The sequence below is a fragment of the Vanacampus margaritifer genome, chromosome 1 (assembly GCF_051991255.1).
Source record: "Vanacampus margaritifer isolate UIUO_Vmar chromosome 1, RoL_Vmar_1.0, whole genome shotgun sequence".
NCBI lineage: Eukaryota > Metazoa > Chordata > Actinopteri > Syngnathiformes > Syngnathidae > Vanacampus > Vanacampus margaritifer.
The window spans coordinates 6,345,798-6,369,749 of record NC_135432.1 but is presented as its reverse complement, the minus strand read 5'-3'; the positions used below and the strand labels follow the sequence as shown (position 1 = coordinate 6,369,749).

General features: G+C 43.8%; 2 protein-coding genes and 1 long non-coding RNA gene across 10 annotated transcripts in view; 1 reads left to right on the top strand and 2 right to left on the bottom strand.

Annotated features, from left to right (window-relative positions):
• Positions 1-3,797, bottom strand: part of plcg1 (phospholipase C, gamma 1) — a 33,638-nt gene extending 29,841 nt beyond the window's left edge. For both annotated transcript variants that reach the window (XM_077568519.1, XM_077568527.1), the window contains exons 1-2: positions 3,492-3,797; positions 2,282-2,572 (exon numbers count right to left, since the gene is read on the bottom strand). In XM_077568519.1, the coding sequence (XP_077424645.1) occupies positions 2,282-2,498 (217 nt within the window). In that variant the 5' untranslated portion in view covers positions 2,499-2,572; positions 3,492-3,797. The remainder of the gene's footprint in view (positions 1-2,281; positions 2,573-3,491) is intronic.
• A 3,340-nt stretch (positions 3,798-7,137) lies between these two features.
• On the top strand, positions 7,138-8,272 carry LOC144053733 (uncharacterized). Its single transcript, XR_013294501.1, has 3 exons — positions 7,138-7,293; positions 7,898-8,096; positions 8,173-8,272. It is a non-coding gene; the product is annotated as an uncharacterized LOC144053733 (long non-coding RNA).
• On the bottom strand, positions 7,443-23,935 carry ncoa6 (nuclear receptor coactivator 6). 7 transcript variants are annotated; one of them, XM_077568495.1, is made up of 18 exons: positions 23,849-23,935; positions 22,250-22,569; positions 19,256-19,411; positions 19,023-19,145; positions 18,204-18,326; positions 17,317-18,123; positions 17,077-17,202; positions 15,445-16,424; positions 15,107-15,339; positions 14,893-15,011; positions 14,104-14,537; positions 13,790-14,023; positions 10,005-12,918; positions 9,824-9,874; positions 8,772-8,802; positions 8,262-8,303; positions 7,889-8,025; positions 7,443-7,797 (listed from the first exon to the last, which is right to left on the bottom strand). In XM_077568495.1, the coding sequence occupies exons 2-18, from the start codon at positions 22,527-22,529 to the stop codon at positions 7,751-7,753; spliced, it is 6,837 nt and encodes a 2,278-aa protein (XP_077424621.1). In that variant the 5' UTR covers positions 22,530-22,569; positions 23,849-23,935; the 3' UTR covers positions 7,443-7,750. The 7 variants fall into 7 exon arrangements, 6 of the variants coding, with proteins under 6 accessions (XP_077424621.1, XP_077424575.1, XP_077424602.1 ...); XR_013294497.1 differs by having other exon boundaries at positions 8,135-8,303; positions 15,107-16,424; XM_077568449.1 differs by having other exon boundaries at positions 15,107-16,424.
• Positions 23,936-23,952: the final 17 nt, after the last annotated feature.

Here is a 23,952-nt window from a genome sequence, read left to right as displayed (position 1 = left end):
CCCAAATTTAGCTAGCGTGGCTTAATAGTCCAGAAATGACTGTACATGTAGCAGGGACCAGCCACCCTAGAGTAACCCCACACACGTGGAAAAACAATTATAACGCTATCAAATTAAACCAGCAAGCATTGTATATGCTGCCAGTCCCGGTTACTCGGATGTAGAGATGAATAGATATATAGATAAGAAGTCAATAAAGAGAATATCTACAACTAAAATTATTATGGGAAATGTTTTGAAAGTCGAGTTAGTCGACCAAAACAAACAAAACACCACCACCAAACATAACACAAAACGTACTAACTATTAACTCACAAAATTCTAAACGGAATATGCATGCATGAAAACCACAACACCGTTCAATCCGTCCACCATAACACAGTATCAAAATTTGGACTTGGACTATAGCTGCATTACGTACCTCCAACTTCTGATACAAAAAAAAACTTGAGTAAAAAGGAATGGAATAATAGTTTTGTATTAGCAAGTTTACAACGTTTTGACTTTCCTGTTGGTGACCCCAGAAGTGTATTTCAGTGGGCCACCACCTTTTTGCTCTGTGGGTTCTATCAACAAACCTGTGACAAAATTGCCTGTTCAAATTACATTTGCATTGGATTGCCATGAAAACAGTGTACGTACTATAAAAAAAGAGAAAAAAAAAGTATAACATGCATCTTTTTCCGAAACATATTATCCCAAATCATGTATTATACACGGGAGTTAATATGAAATGCAAAATTTTCACTTGGTACATGAACCAGTGCCTTGGCAGGACCTAGGAGGGTGTAAAAAAATAAAAAAATAAGGCGGTACCGGTACTCCATTGTATTTTGACAAGTGGTTGGTTGCACAAAATAAAATAATCTGGCTCCACATAATTTTTTTAAATAAACTATTGTCATTGCAATTTGAAAAACACTATGTTTTTTTAATTTTTACTTTTTTGGGATGTCTAAAAATTAAAAAAATGACAAGTCTTTTTCACATAGCAGCGACGCAACACATCTACTTAAAATATGTTTCTGGATCCAGATGATTTTATTGTGTGCAACCGCATGATGAAATCATAGTGATTAAATTCAACAAAGCATTTTTTCAGTGAATGTCTGATGTCGCAAATTTACCTAATATAAGAAGATTATTCTCGCTCTTGTACCATATAATACTCGTGCGCAAAGAAGAAAAAAATACTTTTAAGGTTGATTCTGGGGGGTCCTTTTTGAAAAGAGGACTTCAAGCATGGTTGTTTCAGCATGAGAGGCATTTGTTTACACATATAAAACCAAGGCATTTAAAAAAAAAAATTGAGAATATTTAATATAATCATTACTAATTGAATTACAGTGGACCCCCATAAATAGTGAAAATCTGAGTATCACTGACGCCCACTGAAATGAAAAATGACTAAAATCCCCAAATTCTTTAAAAAAAAAAACACAGACACACACACACTGATAAACCTCCAATATGCTTTTCCACAAAAAAGTGGGATGTCTGGCTCCCCTTGAACCCCCCACCCCTTTTTTTATGTAAATGGATGAAACCAAAACTACCAACAGTCCAATTGATGATGAAAACACCGTACATATATATTAGGGGTGTGGCCAAAAAATCGATTCTCATATGAATCGCGATTCTCATTTAGTACGATTCAGAATCGATTTTAAATGTCCCAAAATCGATTTTATTTAAATTATTTTATAGTGTCTTCCCTTTGTTTGCGTGTGCCTTTATTGGGAGCGCTGTTTGTGTTGTACCCAATTTAACCACTTAGGGGCAGTGTGGTTCCACGCGGTCTTATGCACCGTTGAGTTGTAGCCATATTAGCGAGTAGAAGGAAAAAGTCACGATCAAGTTATTCCAATAAAAGTTGTTTTTTTGCAGCGTGGAGCTGTTCTTTTGAGTGACAAAAGCGCCGCAAGTAGCGCGCTAGTTAGCATTAGCAAGTCAGACTGGAGTAGATCATTACGATTCCTTGAACATCTATAAATTGAAGCAAAAATCATTGTCAATTAAATCATTTGCAAGCAAAAATCGCTCTTAATCAAAAATCTATTCCGAATCGAATCGCACAACCAAAAAATTGGAAACAAATTGAATCGTGAGACATTCAAAGATTCCCATCCCTAATATATATGCCTAATACACTTTTACTGATGTTTTCCGTTTTTGCTGTGTCAATGTTTCCGTATCTGTATCATTTTATGCAGGACTGTATTCAAAGTCAAAATGTTGGTATCGTGACACGATACACTATAGCGTACAGATGGGTACTCACTCTCGCCCTCTATTTTATCCGTGCCCCGGGTCCAGATGATGGTCCTGGTCTCCAGCTTGACCTGGAAAGTTCTCCTCTCTGGCCTCTGAGACTTCTTGGAATAAAACAGCGTCAGCACTGTGCCTAGTTCCAGGTCTCGGTAGAGGTTGTTCATCTCTGCGTCGTTGTCCATCCATGCGACGGGCCCGTTGGAAAAGAAGCCTGAGGTCCCAGCCATGTTCACTTCCGCTGTTTGTTATCCGTTTCCTTTCAGAACAATATGCTCGGCCCGGGCCTCGTAGACAGGGATACCTACAACAAGGAGGAGGAGTGAGGCCCATGAAACAACAATCCCAAGTGTGTCAGACCTGTACATACTTTCAACCACAGTTGACGCAGCCAGAAGGAACGTCTGGCAGCTGAATAGTTACCATTCCTATTCAAAATGTCAACACACAAGGGAGTACCTGTATTATCAGGCAGTGTTCAATGTATAATTAAAAAGTTGTTTGGTGCGCACTGCACAGCAAAGCTATTGATAATAATTTGGCTTCAATGTATCAAGAGCCACATTTTGTCACAAAGCACATCTTTATGTCAAGAGGGAAAAACAAACAAACAAACAAGAATACATCGTATAGTCATAATCATTTAACTCGACACGATAGACGCAAGTAAATCCCAACAGCCTGTTTTGCCTTTTTGTGAATTCATAGTTCGAAATATGAAACACCCAACAATATCAAGTGCTATTACGACAAATACGTCAGATGTTACGGAAAAGAACATCTGGACGGGAAGCTAACGTTTCTTGAAGCTAATCACAGTAACTTTCGCCACAACGTTTGACCGAACGTACGCTTTCCACTTTCAAGTCCTGTGGCGTTTGTAACACACAATTGATATCCGCGCCGTTGGCCCGACACGTTTAGGTCCCAAAAAATATTTTTATTTTTTTAAGGGGGTGGGGGGGACACTTTAGGGAGCGAGTCGAATGGGGGATAACAAGCGACGTCGCCTGGCCATTTCCTCGGCGTGGAATCGCGGCCGGTGAGAGCTAGCATGTCGTCGGGCCACAAACATGCTGCTCGTTCCGGACCCTTCAAATGGGCTACTATCTTGACAAATATGCTTTCATATCTTCGTTTTGTAAAAACGTGTGGAGTAGGAGGAGGGGGGGGGGGGTCGGGGGGGACACGTCGCAGTAGATGCTGTGCTGTGCTGGACTTACCGCCGCAATCTCGGCCTGACCGCCGCACATCTCTAACGGCTCCCGTTTGATGCCGCTTCTCCTTGTCTTTCCGTCCGCTTTTCCGAGATTCGAGCTCCGCCAAGCCTCCCAGGGGAGGCTCACCAACTCCCGTCGACAAAACGCCCAGTTTGCTCGTCGTCCCCCCGCTGGCCGTCCATAGAGAGGGACAGACCGACCCGCGACAGCAGAGGCAAAGGTAAGCAAGTCTGCTTTTTTTTTTTTTTGCTCAAGTCACGGACTGGCAGCTCAGCCGATTCTCCTCCCAACGACCACCAGCAGCGTCAATAGCACAAAGGAAAGCTAGTTTTTCCGGTGATCTTCTTCACAATAAAAGCGTTTAAAAAAAAAGACAGCTTTATTTTGGAAAAAAAAAATGCATAATCTACATTTGATGCCCCTCAAACTGCGGTTATAAGTGCATAAATGATCCAAACTACTCATTAAACCAAGTACACTCTTGTCAGTCTGGTAAAATATGCAATAGTTCCACCACTCACACATTTACTTTGCTTTTGGAACACCACTTGACTATTTAAAAAAGAATAGAAAAGAAAACACGACTGAGACATTTTGATGGCGAAATAATTTATTTACTGATATACAAATAAAAATAGTAATCTCTCTCTCTCTATCTTCTAAAGGTATATATTATGTAGTTATATAAAACTATGTATTCAGTAGTTTCTTTGAGATTTATTTTCTGTATATATTATATTTAAACAAATGATGTGCTTGTTACGGAAGCGTATTGCATTCACTTGAAAAAAAAAAAGTCCTGTTTTTCTGACTAATTTTTGGGGGGAGCTTTGTTTTTTTTTGTATTGTTTTCCCTGTTTTTCTGAGTAATTTTCCTGTTTTAAAAAATAATTATTTTCCTGTTTTTCTAAAAAAAATAAATAAATCTGTTTTTCTGACTATTTTTTTTAAAGGTGTTTTCCCTCAGAGATTAGAGAACAAACCACAATACAGTATACACATTCATTCCTTTATTGAGAGCCAGTAAGTAAACATGACCATCTTATTGCATATGGAGGTATGCGGGAAAGTGTCTGCTTCCGCTATTAGCGAGTCTGCAACAAGTCACTTGGAGTTCAGAGGTAACAACAACAACAAAATTAATTCGAAAAACAGTAATATTTTTTTCCGAGTAATTTTTTCCTCCTGTTTTTCTGAATATTTTTTTCAGCCTGTTTTTCGGAATATTTTTGGACAGAAAAAGAATATTCAGTAAAACAGAAAAAAAAATCAGAAAATTAAAAAAAAAAAAAACTCAAAAAAACAAAGCTCCCTCCAAAAATAGTAAGAAAAATAGGAGTTGTTTTTTTTTTTTAAGTGAATGCAATACGCCTCCATGGCTTGTTGTACCAACGTCTTTTTTAATATTCTGTAGTCAAATGCTGATTAACTTTGGACTCCATTACATTAAAAAGTGAAAACCAAAGAAATGGTGAATAATAGATGGGAGGCTTGAGAAAATGAATTTACCAAACCCAATTAGCCATGAGAGTCACCTTGCTGTCAAGTGGCGGACATCTCGGGGGGGCTATGCATGGCAGGGGCGTCTCGTCTTGTGGTAGATTTTCCCACAATCCTTCTGCAACTTCCATTGGGCGGACTTCTGCGCTCCAGCTACAATTTCCACAATTACATTTTTAAAATTGTAATTAATCGATTAATCACAAATTTTATAGCTGTTATAAATGCACAATAAAAAAAATTCTAGGTTTTCATACTCTTGTTAACAAAAGTGGCAAAAAAATGTGAAACTAATATAGTTCAAATGAATTTTTGACATCTTTAGCCGCCAATGGCAGTGAATGAGTTAATTGGAACATCCCATTTCTTGTATCACACGTTTGTTATTACGTTCCATCAAGGTGACAATGTCCTGACTGCAGCTGCATGACAACATAAACACACAAGCTCGGCCACTGTCAGGTCGCTGTCTTGTTGACCTCTTTTATTTGGATTCACACGTTGAGCTACATTGTACGCCGGCTTCCCATGCACCACCCCGAGAGGTGAAAAAGCCTTACGACCGGGCAAAACACAGAACATTCCTTTATCCATTGTGCTAGAGGAGGAGGCTCTCCATAAATAGCAGTGGGCCATCGGTTAAGGGAGGGTGGACCACCTCTTCACTGTCGTGTGGCCTGACCCTGCAAACGCCTAACGCTGGCTTTCCCGCTTGGATCAAGACGCTCCGTGGCTCCCAGAAATACGATTTGATTTGCCACATGACACAATGTGTTTTTTGTTGTCATTTTCCAAGATGAATAAACTTGAACTTGTCAGTACTATAAATTCAAAGTGTGAGTGTCTCCAAAGATTTGGAATAAGATTCATGGACGTGGAATCGAATTGGGTTCGAATTGATGCACACTAGGGGTGTGCCCAAAAAAATAGATTCTCATAAGAACCGCGATTCACATTTTGTACGATTCAGAATCGATTTAAAATGTCCCAAAATCGATTTATACTATCTTGCCTTGATTTGGCGCGCTGTTCATGTTGTACCCGGTGTGGCCACTGAGGGGCAGTGTGGTTCCACGCAGTCTAATACACTGTTAAGTTGTAGCCACATTAGAGAGTAGAAGGAAAAAGTCACGATCAAGTTATTCCAATAAAAGTTGTTTTTTTTGCAGTGTGGAGCCATTCTTTTGAGTGATAAAAGTGCCGCGAGTAGCGCACTAGTTAGCATTAGCGAGTCAGACTGGAGTAGATCATTACAATTTCTTCCACATCTATAGATTGAAGCAAAAATCATTGTCAATCAAATCATTTTCAATCAAAAATCGTTCTTAACCGAAAATCGATTCTGAATCGAATCACAGACCCAAAAATCTGAATCAAATTGAATTGTGAGACATTCAAAGATTCCCACCCCTAATGCACACACTAAATCAAAACAGATTTTCCAATTCAAATATCTGTTTTCGTCACACCCCTAGTTAACACCAATCCCACCTTGAGGCCTAGGCAGGACGCACACTCAGCAATATGGCTGGATCCAGGTGGGACCACATATATGGGAGGGACTGCCTAGAACTCAAGTGAAAGTCATAATAATGCATCAATGAGGTACATACTTGTTTGGTGTACCTGTTGTTTTTTTTAAATTGTGAATTGAAATTATTGCATGAAGTAAAAAAATATATAAATAATGCGTCAATGATAAGTAGCATATCGTATACTGCCCCCGGTGGCCAAAGGCGGACACACCAGAAAGAGCAGCACAACGGTCATTCAGTTGATTCAGTGACAAAAACGATTTAACAGAGAACATTTTAAAATGCAGGTAGCGTAGTCGTTCAAGATGTAGGCTACATGTGTATCAATCAAAAATAAAATATTATACATTACCGCATAAAAGCTGGGTCCCTAATTAGATGGTTATGGACATCACGTGTCTTTCTGCGGTTTTGTTTTAGACGTTGGCTCGCAGTTATTTCATAGCTCGGTAGCAAATACAGTACTTGTCTAATAGGTTTGATATAAACTCCCTACGTGGTATATTTTTAAACGAGGAATACCAGCGAGGTGTCCACGCGCCGAATCATCATTGTTTTTGTGAGAAAAAGAGGTGAAGTTGTGCTGGGCAGGAAGCTTCTGCTTCAATGTCCGAACTGACACGGTTTGCGCATGCGCGGACAAACTACGTAACCACCGAGTTATCAAAGCGTTGTTGTTGTTGCAGGACCGAGTGGCAGCTTCGAAAACATTTCCCAAAGTCAGAATGACAAATCAGACAGCTCAGTACCCGATCCGAGTCTCGCCAGGGGTAAAGCAATGCTGCATTTTACCATTCCCTGTAAGAGTTCGTTGGATGGCTTTCATGTATAATAAGGAGCAAATATTTCAACGGTGCTGACGGTAACGTTTGTTGTGAGTAAAATAATAATAATAATAATAATAATTTGACACACTGGCTAAATGCAGTAGAAAATTTATTTCACTTTTAAGTTACATCATTTTGCAAACAGGACAAGCTCCATTATCAGTCTAAACATGATTAATCCAGCATGTAACAAAAAACAACATTATTTGCAGTTTGCACACATTTTAACTACAATCTCACATTACAGGATGGACAATACATAATTATTATGTTTTAAACAATCTGTACACGATTTCTTCCTTGAGTAAAAAATACAAAATCATAAGCTGGAACGGAGAAATCCAAATCATGATTCACAGCAGAAAACAAAACAGTGGTCAAAAAAGCAAGACGTGTGCTCCTATTTTGACTTCCTTCGCTTGGCCTGCGTGGGGCTGGCTCCAGTTTCTGTTACATGTAAATACGTGCCATGTCGTTGAAATGAAGTGTGCCAGTCAACATTCACATGGTTTAGTTTATCATCTCGTGCTTGTGTTACCTTTAACAGCAGCGGCGGATGTTGCGGGCCGCGTTGATCTCTTCCTGACGCCGCTTTCCGCCACCGGCTCTTCCTCCACCTCCTTCTCGGCCCGAGAGCTGCGTCTACTCGGCCCCTTGGGTTTCTCCACGGCGGCCCTGGGGAATAGCAGATACAGGACGAACAAACAGAAGAGAGGGGAGAAGAAAACGGCGTTATTAAAGAGGGGGTGAGTTGAACTCTGCACTACTCAGGAAGATAGAATACCACGCAGGACTTTTGCTGTTTTTCCTCATCTACCACAGATACTGTCCGTCTTCGTCCCGACAGCTCCACTATGTCAACATGACCCACTGCTTGTGTCTTTGCAGCGCAAACGCGTTCAAATACATACCTTGGAACTAAGTTGATGGGCGTCTTTCTTTTCTTTGCCCATCTGTGATAGAAGTGGAAAAACAGCGGTAAACTATCAACTGTGCCGCACAAACATGGCTTCACTTCCAAACCATATCAATGCAATCCCCAGAAAAGAAATGAGGCCATGAAGGTCAGCGGAGGTGTACGACTAATTTGGCGATGCGCCGTCATTAGGTTTAACCTGAGACATGCATTACTGTAGTATTAGTAGATTGTTACATGCTCATCATACGTACCATGTGCCGAGGCGGCACTGATTTTCACCATATACCCAACTTGGCAAACCACATGACCTTCCCTGAGTTTCGGTAGAGTTCGACATTTCTAAGCATTTCTTCTTCAATGGCACAAGTCTTTGGCCAACTTAGATCATTGGAGATGATTATTAGATCATTATTAATGAATATATTCGTAAATCCCACTTATGTATTCAGCTAGACATTTAGTCAAAAAGCAACAACAGCAATTATGGTATGAGGAATCTTACCCCTGATCAGGACTTGTTAAGACCTCTTCACCTGAAAGAACAGGAAAAACAAAAAACACATGTCACCTTATTCCAAAAGAGATCACATAAAACAGTGGTTGTTAACCTGGGTTCGATCAAACCGCAAGGGTTCGGAATGATTGTTGCAGGTGATCACGCTACATTGCTTGGCCTATTTGGTGCGCTCGGTATGTCGACTTGTGATTGGTACGTCATGTGATTGATTTATTATTGGAACCCCTACATATTATGTCAAGCCAAAAAAGAAAGTGGCATGACAAATCTGTGCAATATGAGTACACATATATAACGGAATGTATGGTGTTCCACAGGGTTCGATTGTGGGGCCTCTGCTGTTTTCTGCATAAAACAGTGGTTGTTAACCTGGTGTCGATCAAACCGCAAGGGTTCGGAATGATTGATGCAGGTGATCACGCTACATTGCTTGGCCTATTTGCGCCGCAGGCAATTTGGTGCGCTCGGTATGTCGACTTGTGATTGGTACGTCATGTGACTGATTTGTTATTGGAACCCCTACATATTATGTCAAGCCAAAAATGAAAGTGGCATGACAAATCTGTGCAATACGAGTACACATATATAACGGAATGTATGGTGTTCCACAGGGTTAGATTGTGGGGCCTCTGCTGTTTTCATTGTATCTGTTGCCCCCCCTGCGTTCCATCTTAAGAAAACAGCGGTGACTGGTTCTAAATTGCTCTATAATTATAGTTGAGTTGAGTGATGAGAGCCAACAAGCAATTCGAGTCCAGCACAACTAGCAAAAATAAAGGAGGATTTCCTTAAGCTGCATGGAGGTGGCGAATACAAGAACAACGCTTTCTGAATTCAAGGTGAAGAGAGCCAGATTCAATTAAAAGGCTACTCTCCTTTTTCCTTTTATTCACCAGTAAACCCTATACCTTACCTATGTCTTGAATTTGGGGGGACATTTTATTTTTCATTAGAAGGGTTTGGTGAATGTGTGTAGTAAACTTCAGTGCCTCCAACAAGATTAAGAATCACTGGCAAAAAAAAAGTAACACACTCACTGGTCTTCTCAACTGCAACAGACTCTTGTGAAACATCTTGCTGAACGGATTCTAAGGGAAAACAGATAGACACAGTCAAAATATACTCATACAGGACTTAGAAAGAATTGCAAAAAAAAAACATGGTCTAGCGTTTGAAGTACCAAGCATCCAGTACAACTCACTTAAGACCTGTATTTACCTGGCGTGGACTGAATAGTTTCAGCAGGAGCTACTGCTTGCGTAACGGTGGGCTCAAAAGACACAGGTCCCGTCTGGGAAAGAGGAACTCTGCTGGCGCTAGCGACAGATGAATTTGTGGGTGGAGTCTCTTGAATCAGTCCAGGCATGGTAACAATTGGAACCACGGATGGTACTGGATTTTGAACCGGACTGACTGTAGAGACCAAGATGGTAGATGAGGCTGCAGCGGTGGTACCAACTACACTGCCGATGGGATTTTGAGAGGTTGCAGACAGGGTGAAGTTTGGCAATGGAGCTGTAGGAGCCTGGGTAGGAGCAGTAACCTGACCAGGAACTGAAACCAAAGGGGAGACTGCTGGTGTTGTAAGGTTGGCAATAGTGGTGTGGGCCACTACTGCTTCAGTTGGAATAACAGGACTAGCAGAAGGTTGGAGGACATATGGTGGAGCAGCCACACTGGATACTTGAGCTGGTATCTGGGAATCAGCTGTTCCAGAAAGTGCTGTGGTCACCTGCGCCGGCTTACTTTTTAACTGAGAAGTGGGAGCGGCAGACATGAGGCCCTTTCGAAGTGTGTTAGGACTTGAGCAAGGCGGAGACGAAATGTGAGGTTGAAATGAGGAGGACGTCGAAGGGCTTGGATGGGATGGCTGGCTGACTGGTGGACTTGATTTCTGAGCTTCGCCTATATTTTCTATTCTAACAGCCCCATGGTTGATTTGCTGAGAAGTTGAATGAGCACCAATAGGAGTGGCTGAGGACACACTGGTGACAGTCTGAAGCTGTCCAACAGTGCTACGGGCAAGTTGAGATGTGCTTATGCTTGCCCCTGCGGACTGCGTGGAACTCGGGGCGGTAGAAAGTTGGATGTTTGTAGTAGATACTTGGATCGGTCCCATCATGGTGACTGACTGAGAAACGACTGTGGTATTGGGCGACACGGATGTACTTGGGACTTGAAAAATCGGGTTGATAAAAACAGGCGTGGTGGTGATGAACTGGGGTGGTCGCGTTACAGGTGTCTGATGCCGGATATCCTGGGGCCGAATATTCTTGTTGGGAAGAGTCACCATTGTGGAAACCATAGATGCAGGAACTTGAGTGGTCGGTGCAGAGGTCATTGGGTTAGGTGTGACAAATACGGTGATCTGGTTGGGAGAAATCGAACTGGATGAAGCAGGAATCTGTATGACAGAGTGAACACTTGTAAGAGGTTTGGGGCCCATGCCGGGTTTGAGCATCACACTGGCCTGGCTTGGACTGCAGCTGGTGTTAGAACTGCTGCTAACGGCTAACGAATGGCTGCCTTGAGTGGAAGTAACTGGTTTTGGGCTCACACTCTGGACAATATTAGTGTTAGTGAAGGTAGGACAAAGGCTAGTAGTTGTACTTAGACTGGAACTGATACCAGGAGATGGTAAAGGGTTTTGGTTATTGCTGGGAGTGGTATTGAAGGTCACGTTAGGATGCATGCTGTGACTGCTCATAGGAGTTGACGCAGGAGTCTTGGGTTTAGCTTCTGATTCGATAAGCGTGGCAGAAGTAGAAACAGGGGCTGGCATGTCTGCACTCTGAGTATTAAAGTGAAGTTGCCTCTCAGGATCCATGGCTGACTTGGGGCTGTCTTTTGCCATAACGTCCCGAACCACATTGCCATGCACAGTCCGAAGATGCTTGTTCGGGACGTCCAGAAGCTGGTTGAGTGAAGTGGGAGCAGCCCTGACAGCCGCTGATCCTCCCGACTCCTGCACTGGTGCTTTGTGTGTAGGGTGCCTCTCGATTGTCCCAGCTTGCAACTCCAAGTCAGATTTCGGCTGCTGAGGACCGGGAAGACGAGGACTTGTCATCCTGGGAGCCGATAACTCCCTCAAAGGCTGAGGATGTGGTTGAAGTTGAGATATCTGACGTTGCTCGGATGCCATCATTATCTGACTTTCTCGAATGCCCTCTGGAGGGTTACCTTGTAAACCGTGGAAGGAACTCTGGGTCTGTTGTGTCTCCATGCTGCCACTTATCTGTGACGCCAAAGATACTGGATTTGGTGTTAGCATCATGGTTTGCCCTTGAGCATTAACCAGCTGTTGAGGTTGGGGAGGGCACGTGATGGCCGCTTTTGCCCCTTTTTGTCTTCCAGGACTTGGTGTGGTTGACTTGCGACTAGAAGCTGGGCTTGACCTACGACTATTGCTAGGACTTGCCCTTTTACTCTGTCCTCCAGACTGCTTGTCCGGTTTAATGCCTCCTCCACCAGTACCTGTAGAGAACGGTTGTTGACTGCTGCTTGCGTTATTTCCACCACTTCCATTGTTGCTGTTGTTGCCTGGTAAAGTTAAGCTGGGAGGCGCCTGTCCAATAGCTTTCAACGTTGTTGGGTTAAGGCCCTGTTGGTCAAATCCTCTGTTCAAGTTTGTCTGCCTGGGTGGCAGAGGAATGTTAATTTTAGGGGGAAATAACCCTGCAATGGACGCATTGAGCCTTTCTGGCGAAAGGTTGATTTCCGAGGGCTCTGTGCTCGGTGGACGATTAGTTGGGGTGAGGGGGTGATGGTATGGCCTGGGGCTGGCCCTGTTGGGAGTTTTTGGTCGTGAACTCTGTGAAGTTGTAGGAACGTTAGGGAAATGAATGCCGGACATGGGTCCCCCTTGTTGAGGTTGAGTGGGTAACTGTTGTTGGGGACTGGCTCCAGTGTGCTGGGCCACTGATGACGGAACAGGGCCTTGCTTCATCACGTGCGGCGTGGAACCCTGGTTGGCCATCATCTGTTGGGCCCCATTTCCAGACTGCATGCCTATTTCTGCACCACTTGGCCTGTCCTGCTTCGGGTGGATCCCAGAAGTTGTCTCATCAGAGCCGGTGCCTTGGGGACCCTGCCCTGAATCAGGAAGGGACATTCGCCGCGAAGCACCTGCAAGCTAAAATGCAAAACACAGTAGAGTTGACGCAATAAAATACTCACACTCACAAAATAATTAGCTCTTAAATCAATACTATATGTCAGTGGTTCTTAACCTTGTTGGAGGTACTGAATCCCACCAGTTTCCCATGTGCATTCACCGAATCCTTCTTGACTGAAAACTTTGAAAATGTTTTTTTTTCTTTCAATTTCAAGACGTTATAGGGTTTACTGATGAACAAAATGAACATGGAGAGTAGCCTTTTCATCAAATCTGGCGAAAGGAAGTGTTACTTTAGTTTTGCTGGACTAGAATTGCTCAACTTGGCATTGCAAATCATGCAGTTAGGACACTGACTCCCATCACTCAACTCAACTGTATATTTACAGAGCACTTTAAAACAATCACCGCTGTTTTCGTAAGATGGAACCCAGGGGCAGCAGATACAATGAAAACAGCAGAGGCCCCAAAAGTGAACCATGTGGAACACCATACGTTACGTTATACAGGCAAAGTCATATTGCACATATTCGTCCCAACACTTTTTTTTTGGGCTCAACATAGTATGAAGGGATTCCAATAATAAAGAAATCAAATGACATACCATCACAACAGTCTCAAGTCAACTAACGAGTGCAACAAATTCCTGCAGCACAGATAGAACAATCAATGTAGCGTGATCACCTGCAGCCTATGATGCCCCAAGTGGGGCGTATCATCACGAATCATTTGAGTCAGGTGCGTGCCTTGGTCTCCATCGAACCCCTAGGGTTCGATCCAACCCAGGTTAAGAACCACTGCTATATGTAGAAAATTTGACATTACAGGACGTAGCTTTCTTTAATAGTTAAGTTTTTTTACTTGAATAACAAGTCCCATGAGTTCTCACCTGGTGATTTATGATAAGGGGCATCCCTCTTGCTTTGTCAGGCGACGGCGCTAATCCTGCATGACCTTGAAGGCTGATCATGACAGGCATGTTCCCTTGCTGGGAAACCGGGAGTCTCTGCGCCTCAGGTTGATTGCCAATGACACGAGGAGGAAGTTGACCTCCTGGAGCGGTGGACATGCGATTTTTCTGCTCTTGCTGCATCTTAAGCATCATCAGCATCTGCTGCTGTTGCTGTAGTTCGGAGATTGAATCAAGCAGGATTAGATCATCGGATATTTATCGCATATTGCAAAGTACCTTAAAAAAATTACCTGCTGTTGTAGATGTTGCTGCTGACTCTGCTGCTGTTGCAGCTGGTGGTGTACCTGGGGTTGGCCTTGACCTGTGGTCTGTGGTCCTGCCATGCCCTGCTGCCCTTGAGCATTCTGGAGACCTTGCATCTGCAACTGTTGCATCTGCTGCTGCTGCTGCATCTGCTGCTGTTGTAGCTGTTGCTGCATTTGCTGCTGCTGTTGAATCTGCTGCTGTTGAATTTGTTGTTGCTGCTGCTGCTGCTGCTGCTGCTGTTGTTGTTGAATTTGCTGCTGCTGTTGAATTTGTTGTTGTTGAATTTGCTGCTGTTGAATTTGCTGCTGCTGTTGGATTTGCTGCTGTTGTTGGATGTGTTGTTGCTGCTGCTGCTGTTGCATGAACTGCATCGGTACCTGCTGCAATATCCTTTGATCACCTGGTTGACCAGGGAACACTTGGGACAAGCAGATATGAAATGGAAACATGTCATCATACGTATATACAAAATGCGTTGCTACTAGACATAGTAAAAAACTTTACATCACTGGCTACAAGAAAAGCATCAACCCACCCTACTACTGACCTTATTTAAAAACAACTGTAACTGAGCCTAACTAGCATTTGCTCCACACACACACACACTCATAGTTTTAGCTTTTTTTGTCACCTGAAACCTTGCCAAAGGTTTACAAACATTTATTGCCCCAAAAAAATTGTGTGTCATATCTTAGTCAGCACAGTCAATCCTAGTATATAATTCATCCAGTGAACTGATCAATACTCAAATGAATGAAACCATTCTGAAATACCTGAAGGCCTATTGGGAAAGTCAGCAAGCTTTGGGCCAGTGTTATCCATGCCCAAACTCTGTTCGCCTCCAAAATTTTGCAGCTCAGAATCCTCCATAGAACCAGTCGCATCCAGACCTCTAAAAATATAAGAAACATAAATCCACTTGAATAATAATATTAATGTACAATTGCCTTTGGAAACTGGCTTTTTGTTGCCAATAAAACTGGTTACCCAGGTCCCTCAACTTGCTGGGGCCCTTCTCCATCTTTTGGCTTCTTCTTTCGTGCAGGTTTCTTCTTTTTGGGTTTGGCCTGATTGCCCCCACCTGCTTGCTTTCCTCCCGGTCCAAACTGGCTGGCTGAGATATCACTCTGCAGCAGATTTACCAGCAGTGGGCTTGTCAATGTTACATCTTTACTGACAGGAAAACCACCTGCCTGTGCACAAGGTCCCCCCATTGGAACCTGAGCCGGGAATTGGGAGTTAAAGTTCATGCCATGACCTGCAAAGTGTCCATTTCCCATTTGCATGTGCTGAGGGCCCCCCATCATGCCTTGTGCCTGCTGTACCTGCATATCAGGGACCATCTGTTGGACCCCCAAATCGCCTGTCCCACTATTGGGATCTCCCATTTGATGTGGGTGTGGTTGAGCTGTCTGTTGTTGTTGTTGTTGCTGCTGCTGCAACAATACTTGCTGCTGCTGTTTCTGTTGCTGCTGCTGTAACTGCTGCTGTTGCAACTGTTGTTGGATAAGCGGGTGACCAGCAGGGAGCCTCAACTGTTGCCCATGCATACCCATGATTTGATTTGGGTTGGCAGTGAGTGGAAGCTGTTGAGGCTGCTGCTGATTCATCTGCTGATGGTGTTGTTGTTGTTGTTGCTGCTGCTGCTGAAGCTGTTGTTGTTGCTGCTGCTGCAGTTGATGCTGTTGTTGTAACTGTTGTTGTTGGAGATGGGCCATTTGCTGCTGCTGTTGCGGCGTCATCTGCTGTGGGCCAACCTGGCCTTGGAACTGAGCCATGTTCCCTTGAACGTTTGGTGAGGGCCCACGCATCATCTGGCCAGGCATGACCCCGGAGGGCATTTTTCCTCCAAAGGCCTGTTTGTTGCCTTGCATCTGGCTTACAACCATTTGTTCCATCATTGAATTTTGCTGCTGCTGCTGCTGTTGCTGCAGGAGCATTGCCTGATGCCCTTGGCCTCCAACCATCTGACCCTGCCCATGAATCACCCCCTGGCCTTGCTGAGGCATCATTTGCTTGGGTGGGGTCATCCCTCCTCTCTGCCCTTGACTGAGGGGCCTTGAGAGGACAGTCTGACCTCCACCCTGGCCTTGAACCATCTGGCTGGGGGAGGAGGACACGGGTTGGGCCTGATGCTGGAGGCCCAACATCGGGGTCTGAATGCCAGGCGGCTGCTGCTGCTGCTGTTGGGTCATGCTAGGCCCAGTAGCTGTGCCAGGGGACTGACCTGGAATGCCACTTTGTACACCCATAACATTGGGTTGGGCATGGATTGAATTTGGTGTGGAGGATGATTGCTGGATTCCTGATGCAAACAAAGAAGGAGAGCATTGGTAATTGACATAAAGGTGAACACCAACTAGCATGCTGCCTACTGACTGTTAAGTAATGCTTGTTTGAACATTCAAGTGGCCACAAAGTGGAACACAATACAATTTGTGAAGATGCTAGGGATTCTAGTAATGCACATATTGCTGGCTATATGTCAACATTTGGTCAATCTATACTTTCCAGAAACCAATACTATTGGTTAGTACGGATTCTGTACTGTGTAAAGTGTCACAGGGAAAAAAACAATGTAAATATATTTCTCATTAGGGCAAGCAACTTCCTCATTCTACGTTTCTCACCTTACTGAGAACGTTTTCTAATTTGAACGAGAAAGTAGTCCATTGCATGTTAGCATGGGAGACCCTATAAAAACATCTTGGTTTGCATTTCTGAGTGAAAGTGACAATGAAATGTGCAGGACCTAGTTAGGTTCTATTTTCACCTGGGACTTTATTATAAGGACAATGCTGCTTTACTTGCACATCAACATAATGTTGTGTCTGAGGGACATTTAAAACGGCTGACATCTTATAGTCTGCTAAATAAGCTACCGCTCTCATCCTTATGAGAAAGTTTCTCATTCAAAGAAAAAAAACTTTTTTGTTAGAACAAGAAAGGTACGTTACCTGTGTGAGTCATTGTTTGGCTACTCTGCAGACTTGATCCCCCACCGGGCGCTCCTGACGTGCTTGTGCCCACCTGACCTTGGGCAAAGTTTGGGGTTGGAAAGCCCATTGGCCGCTTTGCCATACCTGTGGTCAAGAGTCATTGACTTATCTCATATATGTACTTCTTATGGTAAACAGTATTATATCCATTTCTTTATATTTACATTCAATTATACTCACAGAAGAAAAGTTACCGACCTGGATGAACTTGTGTTCCAGGTTTTCCATGTTGGGGCATTCCTATGAATCCTTGCTGCATGTTACCTTGTTGGTTGAGGGCTGCTCTTCCCGGTGAGCCGACACCCTGTGGAAAACCCTGTGGAGTTGTGGGTCTCTGAGCCATCATTGGGGGAGTTCCAGGTGAACCCTGTTGAAAAGGAGATGACGAGGACCCCGGGGATTTGGCAGTGAGATTCCCCTGCGGCCCAGTTGGGGCTGGAATGGGTGGAGGAGGTCTAGGTGGTCCGACTACACCACCAGGGCCAACTTGTGGACCCTTAGGCTGAGGTGCAGCAAACTGACCCATTGCCATCTGCTGCTGCAATTGTCCTTGTCCCATGGTATTGAATACCTGACCTGCCTGCTGGCTACCAAATGGATACGGTGGTGGTGGGTGACTCGGCGTCTGAACTGTAGAAAGCGAAGGAGGGCGTGGAACCATCTGAGCTTGAGGTGGAGGCTTCCTCCAGGCAGGACCTCCTTGAGCGGCCGGAGCCTGGAGGACTCCGGAGGGGTTCCAGCCAGGAGGCATAGCCATTTGGCCCTGTGGGTTGAATGGAGGTCTGGGCCCAAGCTGAGAGAGTTGTGCCTGCTGTTGGGCTTGTTGCTGTTGGTGATGTTGTTGTTGAAGCTGCTGTAAAGCAGCAGGGTTGATTGGTCTACCAGCCTGCAACGCCTGCATGTGATGGGCAGCCTGGGGAGGAATGGGGCCATGTGGACCAGCCTGATGATGCTGAAGTTGCTGGTGCTGAACTGACATGCCTGGCATCATTGGGTCCATGACATCTGTGACAGAATGTACAATGTTGTAGTACTATCCCAAAAATGTGCACTATAAAATATCTCTGTTAAAGACAGTTAAAAACCTGTCTGTGAAGATGGTCTTGCAACACGTGGATGCATCTGTCCACTGTTACCTGGCACTAGAGCTTGGCCTGTCATAGCTGAGCCTGGAGGGACCATCGAAGGATTTGCCATCCTCACTCCTACTTGTGGAAAAGTAGCATATTAAACCGCAGTGGATGTACAAATCTATACAAGTCCCTGTATGCATAATGAATTTCAACTCATTTGCTACCAAAAACGTATAACTATGTTCTATTTTAAATATTACCATGCTCCCAAAGATGTATTTATACGTTTATGTTTAAAAAAAACAACAAAAAGATGCTAGAGCATACAGAATGCTTTGACGCAGCCTCTGAACTAAAGAGAATGCTTAAAGCAATGGTAGTTATTACAAAAACGGCCAGCAGGTAGCAGCAGAGTATAAGAGATCAACCAGGGCCATGTTGCAAAAAGCTCTTTCCCCCCACTGTTTAAACAGATTTGTGAATAATGATGAAACTTAGCTATATGCTAATGCTAATTGCTGCAAAACGGAAACAGATAGAAAAATACTTTTTTCCCCTGATGAAAGAAGAAACCATAATCTTTCTTTAGGTAGGTTCCATGTTTTTATAGCAATATAACACAATATTCTGTGGCCTTGCAAAATCTGTCAAAATCCAGTAAAACAGCCGGGAGCGAAGGGGGTTGCTTCAGTGAAAATGGATGGGAGTGAATGAGTTAATTAATTTATTTTTTATTACAAAAAGTCTTGAGATGGAAAATTCCATAACTCAGTTCTAAAAAACAGACAATTCCCAAAGTGTTACATTGTAGCAACAAAACAGTAGCAATACCTGGACCAGGCTGATTTGGAAACCCCACATCCATTCTCATCTGGCCAGCTGCTCCAATTGGTCCATTAACTCGAACTTCTTGCCCTCGATTTGGTCCCCCTGCAACATTGATGGCCCCCTCTCCTAAACAAAAGAGGAAACATTTATTTATCAACGCATTGTTTTTATTTTTAGACTGTTTGAAGCAATAAACGTATGTACAATAGCCGTGAAATAAGCTGTATGTATCCAACCTTCGATTTGCACCGAAAGAATTCCCAGGTCTCGGAGCTGCTGCTGGTTGTTCTGAGCCAGTAGCCTCAGTCGTTCAGCGGCATCCCGTGGAATGTTGAATGTAACGCGCACACTGTTCCACGGCTCGACGTGCTGTGGCTGAAGTGTCTTTGATTCTAGAAGAGGGCAGAATACAACGTGCGGTTGCAGTGTATCTGAAATTGAGTTGTGATTTCCATTTTAAAAAAGAAAGTAATAAGAATAAGATTAATGGAAAAAATGAATATCATGAAGCCAAATCGCAGTTTGGAGATGTATGATTCATTCTAAGCCAGGAATCAAGTATTGATGAAACTCACATGCAGTCACATGATACTAAGATGGTGCGTTGCGAAAGTGTTAGTCCCCTTGAACTTGTTGGCCTTTTGCCACATTTCAGGCTTCAAGCAAACATGAACCTAGTTTGTTTGTTTTTTTCTGTGAAGGGGCTAATGCCAGAGGGGGCGTGTGTTACCCCAGGGAACATGCTGTGTTGTAGTATTAGTATTACATTACAAAACATAATTGCACATCCACTACAGTAGGTGGCAGTGGCACTCACATAGTCAGAGTGTGCGCAGAGAGTATTAGGTCTATCTTATAACGAGTTTATAGATAGATGATAATATCTATAGTCATGGCGGAGATTTAGGGAAGTGGAGCAAATTTTTTGAGTAGTGTCTTTTTTTTTTTGCTACTCTTCTATAAAGGCCAGATTTGTACAGCGTGCCACTAATAGCTTAGCTGTGGATCTCGCCAGTTCATCTCGAGTGATCATAGACTTCTTGGCTGTATTTCTGACCAGTGCTTTTCGTAAGGGTCTGAAGTTTCGAGGGACAGTGGTTTGATACGCGCTCCATTTCAATATGATTGATCGAACAGTGCTCCGTGAGATGTAAATCCTGTGAAATGTTTTAAAATCCTAATCCTGCTTTAAAACTTCACCACAACTTCCTCCCGGACTTGCCTGGTGTGTTCCGTGGTCTTCATGACGCTGTTTGCTCCCCAATATTCTTTTAACAGACCTCTGAGACCGTCACAGAGCAGGTGCATTTATACTGAGACTAGATTACACATAAGTGGATTATCATCATCAGTTATTTAGGTCAACATTGGATCATTCAGAAATCATGATCTGGAGTCAGATGGCTGCACTGAGAGAAAAGGGGGTGAATAATTTCAAACATCCTATTTTTGAGGTAGGAGAGAGGGACGGAGCTGTCAACTGATCACCACCTGGTGGTGTGTTGGCTCCGATGGTGGGTGAAGATGCCTGTCAGACCCAAACGTTTTGTGAGGGTTTGCTGGGAACGTCTGGCGGAACCCCGTCAGAAAGAGTTTCTCCGGCAAAACTTCTCCCTTGTCCCGGGGGTCGGCGGATGACATTGAGTCAGAGTGGGCCATGTTCCGCTCCATTGTTGAGGTGGCCGATCGGAGCTGTGGTCGTAAGGTGGTCGGTGCATGTCGTGGCGGCAATCCTCGAACCCGCTAATGCAGTGGTCCTCAACCCTGATCCTCAGGGACCGGTATCCAGCCTGTTTTCCATTTCTCCCATAGCCAGCACAGGTGGAGATCGTTATCAGCCTTCTCCAGAGATTGCTGATTAGCTGATTATATGAATCACCTGTGTTGACTGTGGGAGGCATGGAAAACAGGCTGGATACCGGTCCTCGAGGACCAGGATTGAGGACCACTGCGCTAATGGACACCAGCGGTAAGGGATGCCGTCAGGCTGAAGGAGGAGTCCTATCGGGCCTTTTTGGCCTGTGGAGGCTGCTGACAGGTACCGGCTGGCCAAGCGGATCGCGGCTTCGGCGATCGCTGAGGCAAAAACTCGGACATGGGAGGAGTTCGGTGAGGCCATGGAAAACAACTTCCGGACGGCTTCGAGGAAATTCTGGTCCACCATCCGGCGTCTCAGGAGAGGAAAGCAGTGTACCATTAACACTGTGTATAGTAGAGATGGGGTGCTGCTGACCTCGACTCGGGACGTCGTGAGTCGTGGGGAGAATACTTCGAAGTCCTCCTCAATTCCACTGACACGTCCTCCTTTGAGGAAGCAGAGTCTGAAGTGGGGTCTCCTATCTCTGGGGTTGAAGTCATTGAGGTGGTTGGAAACCTCCTCGGTAGCAGGGCGCCCCGCGGGGGTGGATGAGATCCGCCCGGAGTTCCTAAAGGCTCTGGATGTTGTGGGGCTGTCGTGGTTGACATGCCTCTACAACATCGCGTGGACATCGGGGGCAGTGCCTCTGGATTGGCCGACCGGAGTGGCGTTCCCCCTTTTTAAGAAAGGGGACCGTAGGGCGTGTTCCAACTATAGAGGGATCACACTCTTCAGCCTCCCTGGTAAGGTCTATTGAGGGATGCTGGAGAGGAGGGTCCGTCGGGAAGTCGAAATCTCGGATTCAGGAGGAACAGTGTGGTTTTCATTCCGGCTGTGGAAGTGGTTGAAGTGGCTGGGGAGAGGAAAGTCTGGGCTTCCCTGCTAAAGCTGCTGCCTCCGCGACCCGACCTGTGATAAGCGGCAGAAGATGGATGGATATTTTTGAGGTACATATTTGTGTGAAAAAAAAAAAAAAAAAAGTTCAAAATATTGTATAAAGTTCGTTCCACTTCACGATTGTGTCCCACTTGGTTTTGAATCATCAAAAAAAAAATTATATCTTTATGTTCTAAGCCTGAAATGTGGCAAAAGGTCAAGAATTTTATGGGGGGGTTAATACTTTCACAATGCGCTGTACATTTTAACGCTATGGTGAAAAGATTTTATTATTACTTGATTAAACATATTGTACATTTATGGGGAAGCCCATTTATACAAATTCCTTTTGGTATGAGCCATTATGAGTATGAGCAATTATTATCGGGATCGGCATCGGCCAAAAAACAAAACCATGTTGGTCGGTCCCTGATAATGGCAGGTGCATTGCTTGATCAGAATGTTGCGTAAAAAAAAACAAAAAAAACATACTAACCCATATCAAGCATGTTGGGTATACCACTGAGAACATTATCAAGTTTAAATGCGAAGTCTTCGTCGTCCATACTCCCTTGAAAAGCAACAAAAACGGTAAAATGTGCTCCCGCCCCACTGCTGCCTTCCATGGCATCTTGGTGGTTGTCCTCTTCAGTCTCAGGGCTTCTGTGGCAACTCTCAACCTCATCGCCGACACCAGAGTCCAAATCTGAGTCACTGTCACTCTCCAGGTACTCGCTCCGTTGGGACAGCTGAGGTGGAGCGCCTCGATGAGCCATTCTCCTCTTTGTCTGGGAGTGGCGTTGGAACCGTTTTAAGCTAAAATTCCACATGAGAAAAACAAGCCATTATGATTTGATCCTGAGGACCACTTGTCAAACGCTCAGTATATCAGAAACTGGTAGTCTTGAGATTTCATTGTAGCCTGCACAGGTTCAAGACGCCCTGCGACGGAGATCACAAAAAAAACGATCACCTGCAGCTCATACTTTGCAGGCTGCAGCCAACTAAAAACCAGCCCATGTGCAGCGTGGCGTCCTCTCCTCAGTTTCATTAACACTGCACGTTACAGATCAAATCAGTGACTGAAAATATTTGTGTGCATTTTGCACCATAAATTTAAAACAATGTTCTGTTTTCTGTATAATAAAGGAATGGAAAATTGGATATGTATATTTTCTTTACCTGATTTGTCGATTTAATCAAAAAATAATTGACAGCTTAATCGATTATTCAAATGATTGTTAGCAATCAGCTCAGAAATGAAAATGCAGTTAATCCATGTGATCCGAATCGGTATCACCCAGTTTTACTCGTGGATGATCGGTACCAGACTCAGCAGCATAAAACCCTGAACAAACCCTGATCGGAACAAGACGAGCAAGCCATTTTTATTAGTTTGTTTTTAAACGATTATGTTGGAGCTCAAAAACAAAGCAATGCCTGATTTTTAGGGGTTAACTTTTTTACATTCTTTCTTAGTATTTCTTATGTCGGATTCAAGTTATTTGAACATTTTTCTCTGCATACACACCAAAGGCTACAGTATAAAATACTCGAGTACTTAAACCAGTATTACAAAATAAAAAGCTAACTCATTTGCGACATTCAGTAAAAAAAAAAAAAAAGAAAGAAAGAAAAAGTGTTGTTGCACTATATGTGGTGTAACGTTGAGGTTATACATTGATTAATAAAATACTTAGTTTATTGCTAGATATAAGCAATAACAAAAATAAAAATAAAATAGCACGGATAACATGATCGGCCCTGCAGTAGCGGGCCTCGGCACGAATCTTCGGTACACGTAAAAAACAGTATCAATTAGAAAATCCATTCAAAAATTAATCTACTTTGCATTGCTTCACGATAAAGATAACCGCTTGATGAAGATGATGTTATGTAAGATTATGAGACAGACCAAACGTATAACTAGACGGATCCAAGCAAGCTTCGCTTAGCAAAGGCTAGCGACGAGCAGGTAATTCACCGCGGATGCTTCAAAAAGGCACACAACAGCCTCTCAATTTTGTTTTCGGGTTAGCATATCGGCTATGTGTTATTCATGGCAGGTTAGTCAAAGATGAGGAAAACGTCTTACCACACATAGTTTTGTGGAAATAAATTCGACCTGTCGACATCTGCTAGCTAAATTAGCTAACAAAACAGTGATAACGAAAGCATTAAGCACGCTCAGCGTTTCCG

Excerpts from the sequence above, each read along its gene's own strand:
- ncoa6 (XM_077568449.1), bottom strand. The coding sequence starts at position 22,529 with ATGGCTCATCGAGGCGCTCCACCTCAGCTGTCCCAACGGAGCGAGTAC. Across the intron at positions 8,026-8,261 it reads CCCATCAACTTAGTTCCAAG|GGCCGCCGTGGAGAAACCCA; the intron begins GTATGTATTTGA and ends GCTATTCCCCAG. Across the intron at positions 7,798-7,888 it reads ATCCGCCGCTGCTGTTAAAG|AAACTGGAGCCAGCCCCACG; the intron begins GTAACACAAGCA and ends TACATGTAACAG.